Below are 21,716 nucleotides of genomic sequence, written 5' to 3'. Positions count from 1 at the left end.
AATGTACAGAAATACAACTTAAATTCGTACACTCTTGTATCCTGCAAGTTTAGTCTTACAGTCTTTTGTGGATTCCTTAGGATTTTCTAGATGCAAGATCATGTTATCTATGAATAGTTTTATATTTCCTTTCCAATCTGGATGCTTTTTATTCCTTTTATTTTTTTTTCTTGCCTATTTGCCCTGGCTAGAGCCTCTGGCACAATGTTGACCAGAAGTAGTGGGACTGGTATCTTTTTCTTGTTCCTGGTCTGGAGGGAAAAGCTTTCAGTCTCTTACCATGAAGTATGATGTTTGCTGTAGATGCCCTTTATCAGATTAAGGAAGTTTGCTTCTATTCCCAAGTTTGTTGTAGGGGGGTTTTCATCAAGAAACATTGTTGGATTTTGTCAGGTGCTTTTTCTCTATTGAGATGATCATGTGGTTTCATTAGCAATGGGGTGTATTGTTCTTTGCATGTTGAACCAACCCTGCATTCCTGGAATAGGTTTCATTTGGTTAACTCCATTTCATAAAGAGAAAAACACGATTCATGGTTAATGAACTGTGCCAAGTCCCACAGAAAATTAGACGTAGAGCCACAAACAGACCTTGCTTTGCTAGTCAGCGGCCTCCAGGCTGGCCTTTGGGGGGAGGCAGGGGAATGCCTATGAGGTAGAGCGCTGTCAGGGCAAGATTGATGATTACCCAACGCTTGTGTCATGCTTCACATCTTGGGAGTGGTTTTCACAAAAGCTCTGTACCTCATGTCAACTTTTAGGGGACATTTCCCCTGTTTCATAGGTAAGTAAACCGAGGTTTGGTGAAATTCAGGGACTTAAATATCTCAGAAATTGAAAGGTAGTGCCAGGACCTGAATGCAGGTCTTCAAAGTTTAAAAATCCTGAGTCCTTTGTGCTGTATTGCTTGCCTGCCCTCTGAGTCCCATGATTTTAAGGCCCATGGAAGTCCTTTTGCTATCTACCAGCTGGCAGAGGCGACAACGGTCCAACTAGAGCCTCATACTATTAGTTCATGGCTGTGAGCTAAACAGAAAAATCCTCTTGAGAAAGGAAACCATTAAAGTGTTCTTATTCTATGGGGCAAATGAACTTTGGAATAATGTTTAGTTCTCAATACATTTTTGTTTTATCCTTAAATGTAGACTTGCCATTAAATGGATCGCCTTCCAAGTGGCCAGAAGCTCCATGGTTAACTGACATATGCTACCTGTATGGACTTGGGAAAGTATAGAAACTTTCTATCTCTGTGTTCTCATCTGTAAAATGGGAGAACTATGACTCCTGCCTCACAGTGCTACTAGAACACTGCAAATGAGCCCACACATGTGCTATGTTTAGAGTAACACTTGGTGCAGAGTGAACACTCAATTCTAGCTATTGTTGATGTTAACGACCACATTAACTCCACTTAACAGGCACTATTATCAAGCACTTGGTTGGGTGGTTTTACAAAGAACAGTCTCAGATCAGGAAGGTAGGAACCGGCAGACCCAGAAGTCCGATACCAAAGCCTTTTAATGATCCCATCCTGAATTCTGGAGGGTGGGTTTTGATCCTGAGGGCACCAGAAGGGTGAGCAGAGGCCCCACAGGAAGCAGAGGAGGCCAGGACATGCTGAGCTGCCAGGCTGAGGCTTGGGAGGGAGGATAAGAACGGAAAGGAGGATGAAAAAGTAAACACCAGGCTTCAGCAAAGTCAGGGGCAGGCCCTGCTGGAGGTTGACATGAGGAAGGCAGGGCTGGGTGTGAGGACTCAAGGTCTGGGAGATGTTGCTGGCCATCCAGGGTAGAGGCCTGCAGGCCTTCTGGGGTCTGTGGTCTGCAGGCCTTCTCCAAGGGGGAGCCCTTGGCCTGGTCTCCCCCATGCACTAGAACAGTCAGGGAACATTATTTGGCCCCTGGGACCTTGGTCACGCTTCCCCACAGCAGAGGCTGTCATCACAGGGAAGAGGACACAGATCTAACCCACAGACCAAGACCTACCAGGTAATACCGAAGGGGGCTGAGCTCCCAGGGTTGGGGCCCCACCTCAACCCTGTAGACGTGCCCATGGCCCCCACAGACTCTGTCTGATATACATGGGTCCCAGAGCTGGGAGGTCATCTGGGGTTGGTGCATCAATGCCTTCATTCTGAATACCCCAAGTTACAGCTAGCTCTGGACCCCAGGTCAGGGATCTCAAGGCTTCAGCATAAAGGGCAGTTCTGTCTGCGGTCTCTGCTGTGTGGCAGTGGGTATTCCTCCCTGAGCCTTCACGTCCTCCTCTGTGAGGTGGTGGGTAACCGTCCCTCCTCACCCACCTCAAGGAACTGAGGGGAGACCACAGTACAGCAGAAAGTACTGAGCTCACTGCCCAGCCTCTGAGGGTCTTGTCTGAATTTGGAGGCCCTGGGGAGCACAAAATGAGAGACTGCAAATCCGCGGAACACCCAGAAAGTCAAGAAGGCCCACCGGCCCCCAGCCTGCCGGCATCCCCTCTGGCATCCCCTCTGGCCTCACACATTCCACACAGGTGGGGTTGCTGGGTTCCCAGTGCTTAAACACCACACAGTCTCAGCATGGGGCCTCTTCCCTCCCTTTCCTTCCTGTTGCCCCCTGTGTCCTAGAGCCAACGTGCCAGCCGAGCAGAGGGCTCTTCCGGCCCAAATCAACCATGGTGCCAAAGAAGAGCACGTTGGAGTTGGGAGACCTGGGGGCCAGCCCCAGCCATGGCACCTACTCACCTGTGTGCAGCCTCCTAAGGCTCAGTTTGCCCCTCTGAGAAGGGGCAACAGCATTACCAACCACTCAGTAGGGCTGCTGGGCAGGACCCCAAGTTCCCAGTATAAGGTGCTGGGCACAGTGCCAGGGCCAGGGCAAGTCCTGATGAGGCCGGATGCTGGGGCTCCGTCTCTCCTCCATCTCCCTGAGGCAGTGCCACGCAGGTCCCTTAGCAGGTCCAGGGTGGATTGTTAGTAAAGAGGATTTCTCCCTGCTGAGCTATGGCTCCCGTGGAAGGGGATGTGCTGAGCTGGCCCTCAGTTCCCAGTCCACCCTCGGTCAGGCATCTGCAGAGGCATCTCCCAGACTCCCTTGGAGTTCCAGCTCCAGGTCTGCACTCAAAAGAACTTCTCAATTTTGAGAAGAACTGAGGTGGGCTGGAATGCCTGTCTACTGATCTGGATGCATTCCTGTCAAGCAGGGCCCTGGGGACCCTGGGATTTGCTGTAGGCTGTCTACGCCCAGGTGCTGGCAAGTGGGCGTCAGAGACCGTCTGGAGGCCCAGTCACCATCCCAGTGCCTAGTCTGTGTCGCTGCGGCAGCAGCCTCCTGGATCCTGGCTCACAGCTCTGACAGGGAGACCCTGACCTCAACAGTTCTGTGGCCTCCTGGCTCCCACTGCCCTGATCCTGGTGTGACAGCAGAGCAAGCAGGTCAGGGGGTAGGCTCTGCAGTCACCGCCAGTGCCCAGACTAGTGTCCTTCCCGTGATCACATCAGACACTTACACCTCTGCGTTAATTTTGTTTTTCCTGTGCCAGCAATGGGCTACCCATACCATCTCCTGATGATGCAGAGGCGGTGGTCAGGGATCCTACCAGAGATGCAGGTGTGCAGGTGCTCAGGCCCTTGTCTCCCAGAGCCACCCTCTTAGGGGCCACCAAAGCCATGTTGGCTGGCACCACGGGCTGACCGGGGGTGGACTCCCAGCCTCTGGGCCAACAGCATTCTCTCTTTCTCCAGAGACTCTAGAATTCAGGTGCCGCACCAGTGAGCTACATGAGGGAGGCCGGAATAGTCACGGCCAGCGTGGGGTCCATGCAAGGACACGGCCTGCTGTGTGGACTGAATCTGTGAAAGCCAGTGTGACAGGCATACGTGGAAAACCAAGACAAGGATCATCAAGGGGCACCCACGAGGCCCCAAGGCCCGCCCCGATGACTCCAGCTGTTTCTGTGCTCTTGGGATCTGCAACACATCCCTATAGCCTCAGTTTTAAATAAGGTCCCCCTTTCAGTTCAGGGGAACTTCTGTGGGCTTCGTGCTGCTGGCACGTGAGGAGCCTTACCCCCCTCCCACTCCCCCTGCACTTTGCTGGCTTGGCTGCAGGGACACCATGGAGCAGCGTCCAGGGCAGCTGGCTTGGCCTTTCTGCCCCGTGGGGGAAGCCTGGGCCCCTCTCTGGGACTCGGTTTCCCACGTTACAGAAGGAGGCAGCAGGTCTTAAATTCCTACCATCCCTTCCCATAATTTGTCACTAACCACAGAGACCTGGAGGGAAATTGCTTCCATTTAGATTAAAAAAAAAAAAAATTGAGCTCCTATCTTCACTATTCTCTATTATGTTCTTGTAAACCAACCACAGCCAGGAAGTGAAAATAATACAAATGTGTCGCAACAGTGGGTAAATGTGGCGTGTCCACACAAGGGATTACCCAGCCATATAAAAGAATGAAGTGTTGACAGGCCACCACATGGCTAAACCTTGACACCACACTGAGTAAGAGCAGCCAGTCACAGAAGGCCACATGGGATGTGATCCCATTCTTATGAAACATCCAGAATGGATAAATCTGAAGAGACAGGGTAGTGGTTGCCAGGAGATGGGGGTAGGGAGGAAGGATGGGCATAAATTGCTAACGGGGAAGGTTTTTTTTTATTTTTGGAGGTGGTTGGTAAAGATATTCTAAGATTGATTGCGGTGACGGCTGCACAGCTTTGTGAATATACTAAACCCGGCAGCTATATACTTTACAGGTACGAATATTCCAGAAAGTGAATTCCATATCAAAGCTGTTACAGGGGATGCAGGGCACACTTAGCATGAGTAGGCCTGGGCAATGCAGAGAATTGCTGAATCCCTATGTGGGGCGCCTGAAACTCCTGGAATACCACATGTTAATGATACTGGAATTAAAATGAAAAAATAAATAAATAAAGCCATTACATTAAAAAAAATAAATCACACACAAACCACTCCACCTGCACGTGTTCTGACTGGGCTGTGCACTGACTCCCATGCTCCACAGTGAAGACCAGGACACTCCTGGGAAGTCCTGACTGGCATCTGAGCCTGTTTCCTGCACCCAGGCCTATGAGTCCCCGGGGCCCTGGCACCTGGCATCTCCACCACTGCCACAGATGCTCCGAGGGGCTCGGGGGCAAGAATATGCCCACGGGTTTCTAGAGCTCCATTTCTGCAGCACCACCCCTCGCCCCTGCACAGGGTTTTAAAAAGGCTCTTCTGAGAGCCGAGCCACATAGATGTGGGAAGATGGGGTGGGGTAGGGAGAGCAAGGCCTCAGAGCATCCCCAGGTCTCCAGACTGCCTGTGCCGAGCTTTATTAGAATAGAGGAAGAGAAGGTCCAGCTGCGCCACCCAAGGCCCACTGGGAGCACATCAGACCCCAAAGGCCCAGACTTCATTAGTCTGCTCACCGCGTACAGTGTCTGCCATCCCCTGGGTGGACCACAGTGCTGGGCCCACGCACGTCTGGGGCCAGTGTGCACACCCTGGCTCTGCCCCTTCCCCCTGCAGGACCTATCTGTGCCTCGGTGTCTTCACAGACGAAACGGGAGAACACTCACCTCCCAGGGCTGTCATGTAGACTCAACAAGGCGCTCCATGTAAGCCCCCTCCTGGCCCACAGCAAGTGCTTGGTCAGGGTTACCTCCTGTTACTGTCCAAACACCTCCAGGGATCTGGACTCAGGAAAAACGAACGTTCACCCCAGTCTGTCCCCTGATGGGAGCTGCACTGCTTTGTAGATCCCAATACAGAAACACCTGGGGCCACCTGCCCCCGGAGGACAGCCTGGGGCTCCCCAGGAGATCAGCCTGCGATGGTGCTCACAGCTCAGGGGGCATGGGATGGGCCCACTTCCTCCACCTGTCAGCAGTGCTATAAAGGAAGGTGACGCATCCTGTGGTTGGCTGCGTGGCTTCCCCAGCCCACCTGCAAGCTCTCAAAGGACAGGGACTGTGGCTGAGGTGTTCCCGCCTGTGTCCCTGAAGCCCACCATGGTCTCATACCCACATATTTCCTGAAAAGAACCATCCTGTCTGCAAAGTGCCCAGAGCTGGGTCCATGGCACACAGCAGGTTCTCCCTGCCCTCAGGGCGACCACCACTCCAGGCCTCCGGGGACCTGGCACCTGTGACCCTTCTAGAACATAGCCTGATGTCCACACAAGGAGAGACATGAGAAGCCGGATGTAGCAGAAAACAACGTGATTAAAGTAGTCCAAATTAACATTTCCTGCCCACCCACCACCCAGTCGGTGCCCAGAGACTGCGACTAAAGATCTCACTTACTGCCTACAACAGCCCCGGGACATGGGCTTCGTGGCTCCCATCATGTGGATGAAGAGCAGAGGTTTAGGGAGAATTCGCGTCCCCGGGGCCACCTGCTGCTTACAGGCAGACCCCCAACCTAAACCCAGGACTTTCAGACTCCAGGCCTGCCTCCCAGGCTGCCTGCCTCCCCCAGGTCACAGATCTGCACCCAGACCCACCCGCCCCCAGTCAGTCCCCCCACCGCGGCTGGTTCCAGGTCCACCGGGGGATGGCTCCCTCCCTCCACCCATCTCCACCCCTACTACCAGTACCTTAGCCCGGGACTCCTCCCTGGGCCTAGCTTGGGACCCAGCTCCCTCTGCCCCCCATGTGCCCAGGGGCCACCCGCCAGCCCCAGATCACTGTGACGCCAGCACCAGAGAGGAACCAGAAGGACCAGGTAAGCACGAATAGGCCGTCCAGGGCTTGGAGCCAGAGCTGCGCACTCTGTCACGGGCACTGCGTCCCCTGTCTATGTTCCCGTACAGCTCTGCCCACACCATCCACACTGCCAGGGCCACCGTCCACACTGTGGCCACTGTCCACACTGCCAGGGCAGCAACCCCATGGTGTCCCATGCATGGCTGGGTCCTCCAAGGAGGCCAGGACAGGGAAGGGGGAAGGACTGAGCTGTGGCAATACATGGACAGAGCCATAGGAACACCTAGGGGGACAGAGCTTTACCGAGGCACACAGGAAACCCGGCCTCTTCCCAAGGCCACGAGGAGGCAGCCCTGGACAGCAACTCCCAGCACTTGGCACTGCTCTGAGCTGAGCCCTGAGGAACGTTCTGGAGGACCGCCCCCAGGCCTGCAGGGAGCAACACCCCATCCCCCATAGCCACCTCTACCAGGAGGCCAGGTCCCAGGAACAAGGATGAGGGAGGCAGGGCAAGCCCTGGGGTCCACCACCCCCATGCTGCCAAACTCAAGGTTCCCAGGACACAGAAGGCTGTGTGGTCCTCACCCGCGGCTGTGTGTGCAGCAGGGGCCAGCAGGGCAGGACCCCCACCCCACCGGGTTTGCTGTAGGGCCCCAGATGGCGATCAATGCTGGGCTGGAGGGCTCCTGTGAAGTGGCTGGTGAAGGGCAGGGCCATGGCCTCATAGGGTCCCATGTCCGCAAAATGGGGACTCTGCCAACCGCTGCCCCGGGGACTGGAGGGGACAGCTCATGGCATGGCCGCTCATCCCCGGAAAGCCTGGGCGGGGGGGGGCCCGGCTGCCTGTCTCTCCACACCCTGCCCCCGAGGAACTGAAGCTTCTGGGTGCCCGCAGCCCCACGCCCCTGTCGCCCTGTGTGGACGTGGGAGGGGAAGCGAGCCAGTGTGTGATGACGCATGGCTGTGTGGGGGTACCTGGGGTTCCAGTTCTGGACCCGGGTCTGGACTCTCAAGAACGCAGAGGGAAAAGCACTAGGTAGGCCCCATCCTGGCTCCTTGGACACGCTGCCCCCCGGGACGTTGCTGCACCGACACCTTCCCTCCCTGCATATCCGAATCAGACCTGACCCAGACTCCCAGAGTCTGGAAGACCCTCTCCTCTCATGGCCCAGACCCTGCCCCTGGGGCCACGCCCCCGCCTGCATGCCCTGGACCCTGCAGCCCACACCGAGCTACTTGAGCCAGTCTTCCAGCAGCCAGGCTGTTGGGTTGGTGGGGACTCGTAGACACAGCTCTCCTCAGTCTTCTGGTCACAGAGGGGACCCGGGGGCCGGAGGGGAGCTGAATCCCAGGGCTGGGCCCCTGTGACCCCGGGGGGGGAGGGAATTTCAGTTCAAAAGGAGGCTGGGGTGGGAGGTACTCACTGGGGGCACTGCGCCAGCCCTGGCCCAGTTCCCAGGAATTGTCCAGAGAAGGTCTGGAAATGTCGATGCCCGCACCCTGCGTCCACCCTCACACTGCGCCCCGTGCCGGTCCTCCCCTGCGTACCCCCACCACCCCCACCATCCCGCGCCAGCCCTCGAAATGTCGTGTCCTACAACCAGACCCTGCGTTCCCGGAAGAGCCAGGGAGCTGGGTCCTGGAGACCCTCATCTGGGACCCCTAGGCTACCCTGTGATCCCAGGAAGCCTGGCAGCAGAGACCCCGGCTGGGGCAGCCCCGCCGGGTACCCGGGGCAGGAGTCCCTGTACCCTGGGCCCAAGGGTCAGAGAGGCCCCTCTTCCGCAGAGCTGTCCCTTACGTGAGGAGCCTGATGTTGAACAGAGAAGTCTTTCCAGAAAAACATCAAGGCTTGGACTTGAACATCCGAAATTTTTGCTGCCCTCTGGGTGGCAGGACACCAAAGGCAGAAACCCCGGCAGAAACCGGGTCTTCATCCCCCACCAAGGACTCAAAGTGCCTCCTGGAAAGTGGGCTAAAGAGGGAGGTACAGCAGGTGTGCTTGGGTTCCTGTAGCGGGAACTCACTGGACAGATGCCTGCTAACCACCTACCATGTGGCAGGCAGGAGCACAGTGGACGAAGATCTCTGTCTTGGTGGAGGGGGTATTTTGGTTGAGGGAGGCACACGAGAGAAAATTAAAAAGATATATATATATATACATAATACTTCAAACAGGGTAGTCAGGAAAGGCCACACTGAGAAGGTGACATTCAAGCAGAGATCTGCAGAAGGTGAAGGAGTGAGCCCTAAGGACCACTGGGAACAGCAGTTGGGCAGTTGGCAAGTGCAAAGGTCCTGAGGCAAGGCATACCGGGTGTGTTCTAAGAGGGACGGTGAGGAGGGAAAGGGAAGAGCAGAAGCTGAGGTCACCAAGGCGCCAGCAGTCGGAGGGCACTGGGCTTCAGAGGGCACGCTCCAGTGAGATGCAGAAAGCTGACGGTTAGGGGGAGAAAACATCAAACTACGGGTGATGTGTGGCCTTAGAACAGCCTGTCGGCCAACATCAGGGTGCTGGGTCCTCAGGAGTGCGGGGCCTCCCTGAGTCTCCAGCTGGCCCACTGTCTGGCTCCCTGACACCCTGACGGCCGTGCAAGCCCACAGTTCAGCACTTACCACCTATTTGTCCACCGGCTGCAAAGAATGCCAGCGACCCAATGACCACCCTTGCCCTGCCGGCCCAGATCTGCATCCTAAAGACCTGTTCCCCCTCCCAGAACTCACCGGGCACAGAGAAGGGGGACAGGAAGGCAACCTCGACCGGCTCTGGCTCCGGGGGTGGTGGCAGTGGCGGGGGCTGTTGCTCCTGCTCCCGCGGAGGGTCTTCAGGGTTTTCCACAGGGACGTTTCCGTTCTCAATGTTGTCGTGTCTCCCATTTTGAAGCGGCTTGCTGCTCACACCATTTGCCGAGTTGATCAGCCTCTGCCGCTGTATGGACAGAAGGCAAGTCAGACGCTGGAACAGGGGACAAAGTGTTGTGCGGAGGAATGCAGCCCTTAGGACTTCTAGAAGCCTCCCTGGCAATCAGCCCACCCAAGGAACAGCCCAAGAACCTCACCATCCCTCTAAGTTTGCTTGTTTGCAGGGGGACTGATGCTGGGGAGCCTCTGGGGTGGGTCAGAGGCCCAGGCCCCCCTTCTGGGGCTGACCAGGCCATACAGCCTACGACCCCGGGTGACAGAGGTCACTCTGACCCCTTTGGTGGACATTTACAAGCTGCCTGAACGTAGTCACGGGAAAGGTCCTGAACACTTTTTTAGATATTTAATTTTTTAAACAGGCTATTGTGCAAAAAAGGACACTTAGAAGAAGCGTCAGTTCAGTGATGTTCCACAGCCATGGCCCCTCGGGAGGCCCCCCTAATGCCCCTCCCAGGTTCACCCGCCCCTTCTCCCCTAGGTGATCCAGGTGACCACCACTCTGACATTCATAAACATTCCGTTAGCTGCTCCTGAACCTGAACTGCACATAAACGAATGCAAACAAAGTGTATTATTGTGCCTGTGGGCCCTCCCTCTCCAGGTCCGTGGGTCCGTACGTGGTGCTGCACCACCTGGTCACGGCCACTCTTCGCGGCGGTAGCACGTCCCTTGTATGAATGACCCACACGCGCTGCCAAGCTGCTCTCCTCCGGTTGCTATGACGAGCGTGGCGATGAACACTGGCGCCCGGGTCTTTTTCTGGACAAACACGCCCATGGGTCTTGGGTATTTAGGAGGGAAGTTTCTGGGTCACAGAGAAGGTGCATGCGAGCCACTTCCTACTGGCATCAGAGGCGGATCCGGATCAGAAGCTCGATGGGCTCTCGTCCCTGCGGACACGTGGCTGGGGTGGTCCTCCCACCTGAATCGTCCTGCTGACCACCCTGTGTGTGCATCTTCCTCTGACATGGGCAGCATGGCCTCTGCCGTCTCAGGAATGGCTGTGCCCCGAACCCTCCTGTCCTCTTCCCCATCCCACCCTGAAGCAAAACCAACCAGGCCACTTCCTTCCCATGCACATGGAAGCCGACTTTCCTCGCCAGATCTGTGGGCTCCTACTCTCCAGGGCCAGGCAGAGGCCACGCGACAGGAAACCGGCAGGCTTCCCCTTTCCTTATGTGTGCGCAGCTCCCCTTCCCAGCTCTGACTGCGGACACCTGTAGGTCTGCCTGCATGTGGCCTTGGGGGTGATGGCTGTCCCACGTGCCCGCCTGGCTCCTCACCGGGGGACCAAGTGTGCGTGAAGGTATCCCCCACGCCTGCCCACGCAGGACTGGAAATAAAATCAATCATGATTAAAATGGATACATCTTCTTTCTCTTAAAAAGAAAAAAAAGAACTGACCATTTAACTGCCTTGGTGCTGGTGTCAGGCAGGGGCTCCTACATCATGAGGTCCCGGATGTGCTGAAAATCTAAACATTCTTTTCCTACAAGCATGGCCCCCACACTTAACCCACCAAAAAAGGCAAGGAGGTCTATGCCTGAGATTCAAACTCGGATGTGGAGGCACAGTATTTTGTGAACTGAATGCAAACCCAAGGATTACGAAAGGACAGGTCACCCCTGCAGTCAAGCAGGAAGATCTAGCTATGTGAGGACAGACCTTAAGGAGGGAGGCATGACTTGATGGCAACACGAATGACAGCCACGGGAAGAGGTTGTGATTCTGGCTTAATAGGAATCAACTGAGAATTGTACCTGGGAAACCAGCCACAGCTACCTGGGGTTCTATTAAAAGGGCACAGATTATAACACAAAGGAGGTGTGGTTCATACGCTGAGCAAGACAAACTGGAAGACGGTGAGGACTGGAACCCTGGTTACATCAGGGAGGGTGAGAGGTTCTATGCAGGTTTAGGTTCAAGGAGAAAGACTGGCCGGGGGGGGGGGGGGGGGGGGGGAGGGGGGTTGGCGGCTGCCACCTGCCGCTCAGAGGATCGCCACTTGGATGAGGCCACTCAAAGTGATGCAAGCAGGGGCTGGCTGTCACAGAGGGCACAGAAATACAGAAAGAAGGGGGCGGCCTCGGCGAGCCCTAACAATGAGCCTGATCCCACTGCTGTAGTCAGACTCAGGTTGGGTGGGAATCCCTGTCCTGCCGTCTGGGAGCCATGTGACTTTGGGCAGATCCCTGTGCGTCTATGACACACTGGGCTTCACAAGGTCATCAGGGAGCTCCCACTATGTGACAGGCAGGACACCCCACTCCTGCCTACACTCAGCAGCCGGGCTGACCAGCTCAACAACCGGGTCAGGTGTGAGACTGGGGATGAGGGGCTGATACCCTGTGCCCTGCGGCAGCTCGCCCTGTGTCCTCGCCGCGGGTGAGGGCAGTGGGCACAGCCCTACAGCAGAGGGACGCCTCCCTCCTCACACCCCCTGTAAGCCCCTCACAGCTGCCACATCCTCTCTGATGAACAAATGACAGCAGCCGTCCCTCGAGTGCGAGCCCACTGTGGCTTTGGAAATATCTCCAACATTCAGGGGTTGAAGTGACTGAATGTTTTAACGAGACTCAGGGTCTTAAGAAACAACTGTGAAACTGGGCATTTGGGGGTTTTGTTTTATTTATCCCCCCACACACACCTCGCATTCCCTGATGAACTTGCCCCAGACACTGCCAGCCCACAGGCATGCATCTTGGGGGTTTTGTGTCCCTCAAGGTTTCAGTGCTGTGAGCATCCTGCCCAACACCAACACCCTCAAATGTCCAAAATACAGGCCTTTTAGGGCCTGCATCATCTTTTCCATATACATCTGATGTGCTAATGACTGATGATTAGTCATCAAAGTTTCGAGCTCTCTGCAAACGACCTGGGTGTGAGGATGAGGACTTCAGACCCCTGGGTGCACACAGGTGCCAAAGATGGGAGAGAAGTTGGTAAAAGCCCTTAGAGCTCTGCCTACACTGTCTGCACGTTAAGTGACATTAAAACTTATTTGTTTTCCAAGTGAGAAAGAAGGGCACAGATGTCAAGCAGAATGTGAGGGCACAGAGCAAAAAGGAATCCCCACATGTTCATGGTTTTCTTCTAGAATTGTTCTATCCATAGGAAATAGATGTGTGCTCATTTTTTGTTCTAAATAACACTTTATTATTCTGTAAAGATTTTATTTGAGAGAGAAAGAGGGCGCCCGTGCCCACGTGTGTATGTGCAAGAAGGGGAGCAACAGAGGGAGGCAGAAGCAGGCTTCCCCCTGAGCAGGGAGCCCAACACAGGGCTTGATCCCAGGACCCCGGGGTCATGACCTAAGCCCAAGGCAGACGCTCAACCTGCTAAGCGCCCCAGGTGCCCCCTAAACAACACCTTTAGGAAATAATCCGTATTTCCAAGTGGCCTTTCTCCAACTAGCTCTCTTTTAGCTCCCAAGGGAATGCCAGGTGGCCCATCGGGGGCAGGACTGGATTGAGGCCTGCCCCATAACGCACCTGCAGATAGGACCACTTTTGCCCGCAGTGATGCTGGGCCTTCTTCCTTGAACAGCTGTGGCAAGAAAGGTCAGCCTGGCCCAGGACACCGTGGTGGCAGCACCGGGGAGTGTCCTACAAGCCCCACCACATGTGCAAGGCTACTGGCTCTCCACGCCCTTTGCACACACTCACCTCGTTAATGATGATCCTGCTGGCCATCCGCAGTCGGGTCCTGGGACCAAACTTATTGGTGATCATCACGCGTAAGCCTGCCTCCGGGAAGCTGAACTTGGGAGGGCTGGAGCTCATGACCTCGTCCACCATCACCACTGGGTTCTTGCTGTACTGCGGCTCCTCCTTCACTGTATCGAACACAAGGCCACGGTTAGTGCGGCCATCCCTCCTGGACAACACCCCAGCACTGGGCCAACGCACCTCCCCGCATACCGCAGGCCTCCTCGGCTGGGGTCTGGGCAGCTGCTAGGGAGCCCAAATCAGTCCCAGCAGACCCCTACTGATGCTGGGGTGAGAGCCGAGGCCCGGGGTCCCGGGCTGGGACCACCCACCAGCACACACTCTGCATGTAGCCCTCCAGTGGGCGGGTGCCCCTCTTGCTGAGCCCATCCTGACTCAGCTCCTCGTCCTCACCTCCCAGGAAAGCCTGGCTAAAATTCACATAGGGCCCCTGCCGCCTCCCTGCCCATGGCTGTGAGGGGCCCCTTCTTTCCGTCTGCTGGCGGAGGCTCAGCAAGGGCCCTCAGGGATGGAAAACGCTAGAAAGCACCAGCCGGCGCTGGCTCCCAACTTCCCAGAAGGCCATCCGCTCTGTTTGAACTACCATCTCCACCCGGCAGGGGAGGATGCGTCAGCCCTCCCTGAGGTGGCAGTGAGGGCAGACCTGCGGCTCACAGGCCCTGGACAAGACCAGGGACCCCAGAGGATAGCCTGCTTGCTGACGGCGTGCAGCCAGCTGCTGGCCGAATCTGGCATCTCCGGTAAGACACACACCCTAGGCAGGGAGGCTGCTCTCTCCGGCCCTTCACTTTCCTCTCACAAGGCTGAGGAGTCAATGTCTCCAGATCTCAGTCCCCTTCACAGCCTTCACAGACTCGCTCAGGGCCAGCATCCAGGGGCATCTACGTCAGGAGCCCCAGGGGGCAGTGAGGGAAACCACTGCGGAGCACAGCCCACCGAGGCAGGTGGAGCCTTCCTGTCCAGGGGCCGTCACAGCAGACAGTCCCGCCCCCAACCCCTTCACATGGGTCCTGGTCAGGGGTCTTCCCGGGCAGGAGTGGTCAAGAGCAAACCCTTACACGAGTTAACGGCACCCACATGAACAAACGCACACCAGAAACCACACCCTCACCAGACAGGCAGCAAGGCTCAGCAGACAGGAGGTGTGGGGTTAGAGAAGCCGGGAGGACTTGCAGGTGCAGGTGTCAGAGGCAGACGCCCACCGCCCCGAGAAGATGTGGCGTGGAGGTCCTGGGTTGGCTTTGTGATGCAGGTGTTACCGCTCCAAGGAAAGCAGATTACTTACAATTTAGAAGAGAAGAGTTAAGGAGACAAAGGCCAACAGAGGTTTGCCAGAGGGGATTAGCTTGCGGTGGACGCTGAGGGCCAGGGCCACCTTCTCGGGGTGGCCAAGGTGCCGGGGGTTATTGGAAGAAGGAGTTAGTAGACGGGCTCCTGCCACAGGGGCTCCAACACTCAGGGCCCCGGCCTTGGGGACGGCCCCTCTCCTGGCCAGTTTCCACAGGACCCCTGGGCCCCCCTCGCCACTGCGGGCCAGAACCCCTTCCTCCCGGGTGCCTCTGTCTCCAAGGGGGGTGGACAGCAGAGACCCAGCTGCAGGCTCCAGGCTCCATCCAGGCCACAGGGCCAGCCCCGACACGGGGCCCGGGGGGAACATGGGAAGCCTGGGGGCCCTGGTCGCTGAAGCAAAAGCCTCGATAACTGCTGCCCGGGGGCCTCTCGTCCTGGTGCTGTCACCATGTGGCAGCATAAAGTGCCTCGGCCAAGCCATGGGCGGCTGCCCAGAGAGAAACCCCCTTTGGACTGTTTCTCTGGCGCTTCACTCAGCCCCAGCCCCGGGGGGGCCGCCTCCTTCCTCCCGGCTCCAAGCCTAAGATGTGCCCAGGCTGGGGAAGCCTGGCCGCGTGCTACAGCGGCCCTGGCTGTCGGACCATGTGCAGGCCACCTGACAATGATGCTGGATTCCCAGCAGCTGTGGGAGCCCCAGAGGAGGGGGTGCCTTCTTCTGTCCCACAGACCTTCCCTTGGTGCATCAGCTCCTCTGCTGTCTCGAGCAGAATTGAGGCATGATGCGAAAAATGTGTAAGGTTTTAGAAAAACCCAAACATCTAAATGAAGGACAAAGCTTCGGGATGTTATTTCCCTCCCCTCTTCTAAAAAAAAAAAAAAAAAAAAAAAAAAAAGAGGAGAGACAACTGGCCCGAGAATTTGGTAAAAAGGACCACATGACCTTTGAAGAGCACAGAGGTGCAAGAGGGCATTTTACAGAGTGGTCATCATGCGGCCAAGAACCTGTGACGGGGTCAGGGTATTTAGATTTGATACGGGAAACATCCCAAAGGCAGTAACAGGAAAGCCAGAGCTGTGTGGGGTCCATGGGCCTGTGACAGTCCAGGGCTGCAAACTTGGGCTCCCTGGGTGGGGGCAGGCGGGGCCCACTGCAGGCTGAGTACGGGGAGGGGAGCTCTGGGCCACAAGGATTCACAAGGAGCCCACTGGAAAGGGCAAACTGCTGAGCCCCCCCTTGTCCATCCCTGCAGGGCTCCTGCCTAAGTCTCCCTGGGGGACAGCACCCCACAATGACATACCCTGGGGCCTCCTACCTCTCCCCTGCAGGCCTACACTGTGATCCCCCTGCCTTGGCTGGCGACGGGCCAGGACTCAAGGCTGCACTGGTGAGAAGGGGCTTCCCCCGCGGCCACACAGGCGGGGATCTCTCTCGGGGCACCTGAGGAACTGGGGTTTTCCTGCCGGCTGAATGACCCCCACCTGGACCTTCTCCAGGAAGGCCCCTGGGCTCGGGAGCACCAGTCTCCACCTACAAGCCCAGCAGGAATTGGCCTCTGTCCTGAGAAACCATGTGTGGGGACCTCAGCCCCGTATCTGTGGAGCCATTGTGCAGACCAGCAGCCCCTAGGCCCCTCCCCTGGGCCGCTGTCCTGGATGCAGCCCGGGCTCTCCGGGCCTCCCTTCTCTGAGCATCCGCACGGGCCCCTGGCAGCCGGGCCGCAACAGGTCAGCACCGCATGCCAAGGGTTTCCTCCTCCTCCTCCCTACGGGGGAATACTTCCTCCCTCTAGCACCTGCCACAGATTCCTCCCTCAGGGGTTCCTGAGATTGGACAGAACAAAGTTGCCTGACGTCCTGGGGAAGGAGCCCCAGCCTCCATCACTGTAGGGGGAAGACTAGTGAGGGGCCGGGAGGGTGGACTTGGCTCCCGCGTGTCCCAGACACAGGCAAAGGGGCCTGTCAGACACAATGAAGGAGTCAAAGTCGCCTTGGGAGAGATGCGGCTCGCCCAGGACCCTTGGGTGGCATGGCCCCAGTCACACTGGTGAAGCCAGCCTCATCCTTTTTCCCATGACCGTCATTATAGGAAACTCTTCAAGCCGTGACATTCACTGGGACCTGGCGGGAAGCACAGGAAGGCCCTTGTCCTGCTGGTGGCTGCCCCACAGGGGGAACCACTTAGTAAACCGAAGACTGGGGCATGGTTTCTAAAGCAGCAGCCGGCCAGCTCAAGGAGGCTGTGGGGGACATGGCAGGAGGCCCAGAGCCTCAGGAAGGGGCCAAAGGGATGTCGCAGACACGAGGTTCCTGAGCAGGGCCCTCTGGGGCTGGGCCCGCCTGCTCAGCCCTGTGGCCGCCCTCCCAGACCTTGCTGCCCCTCCGGCTGATGGGCCAGGGGTCTTCCCGAGAATGGGGGCCTCCACCAGGATGGGACTGGCGCATGAGACGTCACAGGGAGGCCTGCTCCCTCTCTGCCTCCCCAGTCCTCCAAGCCTCCTGCCCCCTGCCAGGTACATGGGTCAGACAGCTCAGAGAGCTCATTCACTGCATTTCAGGAAAGCCCATGGGCCGGGGGCCTCCCTCTGGATGCTGGGGCAAGTCCCTGGGCAACACTGTTGGCCCTCCTCGTCCTTGTCCCTCCTACGCAAATGCAAATCTGAGCCTCCTCTCGTATAGGGCCCAGGGATGGCAGGTGAGAGTGAGGACGTGGGATGCTGTGGGCCCTCCTGTCTGCTCAGCCTTACCTGGCCCCAGCAATGGCACGGAGGGGTCATCAGAGCTACTATCACAGTAATCATTACCATCCTCCAGCTCACTGTTGACCGTGTTGCCGTTTGCAACAGTCTTTTGTTTGATGGTGAAAAAGGCCTGCATCTTCACGTTGTACCTGGAAGTCAAGGCAGGGGGTCAGCATGGCGGGAGACAGCCGGCGGGTCAAGTGGGGCTGCCCCCCCCCGGAGCACACGGTCAGAGGCCCCAGGGTGGTCCGTGGCAGCAGGTGTAGGGGAGAGCTCTTAGCTGAGCTGCCGGCTCCAACAGGACCCCAGGAAGAGGTGGGGTCCCAAGCCCTGCGCCCTGAGTTGTTCATGGCTTCCCTGGGGCAGAAGGATCCTCTGGTCTAGGAGCCTGACTGGTGCCTCCTTACCCGTGTCCCAAGCCTGCCCTAATACAAGTTCAGGCCAGTGGCAAGGACAGGCTCAGGGAGGCATCACAGGCTGCTCCCTTCCCTCCAGCAGGAAGGGAGTTCCTGCCCTGAGGGCTGCCCAGGTGGGCCAGGCAAGCACTGCTCTGCTCGCAGCCAGGTGCTTGCCCCGACAGGCGCTCAGGGAGCGAGGGGTCCTGTGAGGACAAGCTCCTGCACTGGGACAGCCGGTCACTCATTTGCACATGACACTGTACATGTCGGACGTTGATGCGGGGATTCAGAGTCTCCTACAACACAATCTCTCCTAAAACTCGGGGTTGTTTTTAATTCTTGCTGGCGGTGTGAACAGGATGGCAAAACCTGAAGAGGACCAGCTCATGGGAGTCCCCTCTCCCTCAGTTTTTAAACGTGGAAACACTTTTTTGGTATAAAATTTACTATTTTAGCTGCTTTCCATTCTCAAGGGAATAATTCCTGGCAGTGACTGCAGGCACAGAGTGCTGGGGGCCATCGGGTGAGGACTTCCAGAAGCAGTTCAGCGACCCAAGAAGCTCTGTGCCCGGAGGTTGACTAAGCCATAGTCCGCCCTCCCCACGCCCTGGCTCATCTCTGTCTCTGTGGACCTCCTGGGTCCCTTGCCCACGTGGAATCATAAAAGCTTTGTTCTTTGGTGTCTGACTCCCTTCGCTCAGTGTGTTTTCGAGGTCCGTCCATGTTGCAGCAAGGGACAGAATCCCTTTCTCTTTTTATGGCTGAATAATATTTCTCAGTGTGGCCCCGGCAGCCTCCGAGGAGCTGCGAGGGTGCAGCATCCCCGACCCAGGCCTTCACCGTCGTTCCACCAGGTGGAGCACCCCACAGGTATGCGTGGTGGCAGCCCCAGCCGGTGACACTGTATGGAAGCTTGGAGCAGACGCAAGGCAGCCTGGCTCTTTGAGAAGAGCAGTATCACCTTATCAGAGGATGTATGGCGACAGTGACATGGAGCGGTCACCTGGGGTGGGGAGGCACGGCCCGGACCACAGAAGGACAGATGCCATGCTTGTTCCCGGTCTTGGAGCAGCTGCATCCTGCAGCCTCCGGCCCTGATGCCCCCAGCCCAGGTGGGGACGGCACCCCCTTGCAGTGTGGGAAGGCCCTGGAGGGAGCCCCCCAGGGCTGGGGCACCAATGGAGGCTGGAGAGGAAGTGGAACAAGGTGGCAGTGTGCCCAGTGGGAGGTGAGAAGAGATACTCACTTCATGATCAGAATGTAAAACACGTATAAGACGATGAGCACCAGTCCTTCCCACCTCGGAGAGAAAGGAGATGGTAGTTAGGGTGTAGGTGCGGCCCCAGGGTGATGGGGGGTAGGGGCAAGGTGGAGCGACACAGGAGATCCTGCTTCCCTCCCCACCCAAGACCCGGGCATGCGGGGGTCCCCCAGCCTGAGGCCATCCTGCCATCTGAAGCCCTCGTGGGGACAGAGAGGGCTGGGGGGGGGGTTCCTCTCAGCTCCAGGACGTCTGCAGGGCTCAGGCAGCGTCCCCCAGCTACCTAGACGACAGAGGGACCGGGCCACCTCGTCCCAGGACCTGCAGAGGGGAGGGGCCTGTAGTCATGCAACTTGATCCTAAGAAACCCTCTGGCCAGGGACTGGAAAGGCTGTGGGGACAGGTGGGATGGGCCCTGAGCTGCCTAGAGAGCAGCCTCCGGGCCGGGCCTCCCTGGGATGCGCCTCACTGTGCCCCACCCACGGGGGTCTGGGAGCACACGCTCCATGTGTTTGGTGCTCTGACAAACATGGACCTGAGGCCCACTATGTGCTGGGTCTCAGGACCTCCCTCTGTGCTGACGACCTTGCTGCCGCCACCCCCAACTCCATCGGAGAGAAGGAGCCCTCCCCCTGGGTGGTGCGCAGCTGCCTGGCCCACGTGGAGGGTCAGGGGCCAGGCAGGGGCCCACAGCACCTGGGCTGCTCAAGGCCTCGGCGAGGCCTCCTCAGCATGTTCCCAGGAACAGACGCCTATGGGATGCTGGCCCCGAGTCCCTGTCACGAGGGGAACATTTCTGTGGCTGATGGATGGTCCATCCACACCCTAGATGGCACCTGCACCAATCTCTCCTTTAACATGTCTGTGCTATGCATCTGAGTGAAGGAATCACTTCCCACCTCAATGTCATGAAGGGCAGTCCCTACATTTCATTCTGCTTAACTTTGCTATGGGACACTGAAATCTTTAGTGCTTTTTTAAAGAAAATATTTCATTGATTTGAGAGAGCGAGCATGAGAGTGGAGCAGATGGAGAGGGGCATGCAGAGTCCCCGCTGAGCAGGGAGCCTGACCTGGGGCTCAACCCCAGGACCCCAGGATCAGGACTTGAGCTGAAGGCAGATGCTCCACTGACTGAGGCCACAGGCATCTACAGTGAGATCTTTGATTCATCTGAAATCCGTTCTGGTATACAGTGTGAGGAAGGGATCAGACACTAATCTGGTCTGTAGAGGTCCCTAGGGACCCCTGTCTGAGACCCTCTCCCCAACTCACTGCCTGGCATGACACCGGTCACATCTCCCGGTCAAGAAATGGGCCCATGGTCGGGTTCTCGGTCCCATGGTGCACTCTGGCCTCTATCTAACCCGATGGAAAATGTACTGTTTTCATTATCTTAGCTTCACAATACGTTTTGTTGTTTAGAGAGCAGGAGCACTGAGGAAACCATCTGTGTCACTCAGAAACAATAAAGGCATGACTGCTTAGAATGATGCCTCTGTACGCTCACGCGTTCATAAGTTCACGTTTGTAAAAAATGATCTCAAAAAAGACTAAATACCACCCAGTGAGGAAGGACAGGAACTGAAAAGGAACAAAAAACAAATGTGTGAGACTTACCACACAATTTCTTCATCGTATATGAACTGGAAAGAAAAAGGAACAAAGGGTGGGGGACCGATTGAACCCAAGAGAAACACACAGACCCTTGAAGCCCCCAGAGCTCACACTCCTTGCCCTGAGGTTTCCACACAAGGCCAGGCTCCTCTGTCCAGGTCCGGGTTCCTTGGCTGCAGGTGCTACAGCCGTGGCTCCAGCTCCGTGCGCGCCTCCCAAGGACCCAGCCCTCACTGGGGCCCGTGTAGTGTGTGGGGCCAGCCGGGCAGGGCTCCCCCGCCGTGAGTCAGGGAACAGACTTGCTGAAATCAACACTCTCAGCAACTGAAAAGCTGCCCATCTGCCTGTGTCCCTACGCACCTGCCTACCTACCCACCTGTGGTCCCTGTGCATAAGGGAGGGAGAAGAATGATAAAATAGAAGGTAACCCCTTAGGAGATTCTCAAGGGCAAAGGACCCACTTGCAGCATCTGAAGGGAGGCCAGGGCTGATGTGGGGACACCAGGGTTTCTGCAGGGGGCCCCAACTTGGTCCCACAACCACACCTCACATCCCTGGCACAGATGCCATCCTCAACTGATGCCCCTGTGGACCCAGGGGGGAATCCTGGGGCCACCCCAGCCAGGCCCTGTGCATGCAGAAAGATGGAAGGGCTGTATCTCCCCACTATGCTGGAGACTAAGGGGCCCTGCTGTGCCTGTCTGCTGGCCACCACAGTGAGCAGCGCACAGGAGCTGCTGCGGGGGGCCATCCTGGCCAGGCACGGCTGTGAGGCTCCCCAGACTCCAGGCTCTGAGGAAGGTGCCCACAATAGAGCGGCACCTAGTGCCTGCCCCCCATCCCCGGCCCCAGGGAACTTGAGGACATCTACAGGGGATATTTTAGTTTTTATGACCCAGTGGAGGGCTGCCAGCATTGAGAGGCAGCCAAGGCCAGGCACTGACCACCTGGGCACGTGAGCTCCTTGTATCAGGAGAGTTTGTTCACACTGGACACACGTCTTATTTAAATGTCTTGTTAAACATTCAGGCAAGTGGGGCAGGGAGGGGAGGGAAGGCCTGGGCCCA

At 57.1% G+C, this 21,716-nt stretch overlaps 1 protein-coding gene across 3 annotated transcripts in view; it reads right to left on the bottom strand.

The window, feature by feature from the left end:
* SLC24A4 (solute carrier family 24 member 4) overlaps positions 1 to 21,716 on the bottom strand; it is a 170,153-nt gene that overhangs the window by 36,235 nt on the left and 112,202 nt on the right. For 2 of the 3 annotated variants that reach the window (XM_025467799.3, XM_025467801.3), the window contains 5 exons: positions 20,653 to 20,678; positions 19,019 to 19,072; positions 17,381 to 17,523; positions 13,284 to 13,453; positions 9,421 to 9,625 (listed from right to left, as the gene is read on the bottom strand). In XM_025467799.3, coding sequence (XP_025323584.1) covers positions 9,421 to 9,625; positions 13,284 to 13,453; positions 17,381 to 17,523; positions 19,019 to 19,072; positions 20,653 to 20,678 — 598 coding nt within the window. The remainder of the gene's footprint in view (positions 1 to 9,420; positions 9,626 to 13,283; positions 13,454 to 17,380; positions 17,524 to 19,018; positions 19,073 to 20,652; positions 20,679 to 21,716) is intronic. The other variant, XM_025467800.3, reaches the window with a different exon arrangement.

This window comes from Canis lupus, chromosome 8, assembly GCF_003254725.2.
Source record: "Canis lupus dingo isolate Sandy chromosome 8, ASM325472v2, whole genome shotgun sequence".
Taxonomy (NCBI): domain Eukaryota; kingdom Metazoa; phylum Chordata; class Mammalia; order Carnivora; family Canidae; genus Canis; species Canis lupus.
The sequence above is the reverse complement of the archived record's forward strand: the minus strand, read 5'-3'. Positions and strand labels throughout refer to the sequence as shown.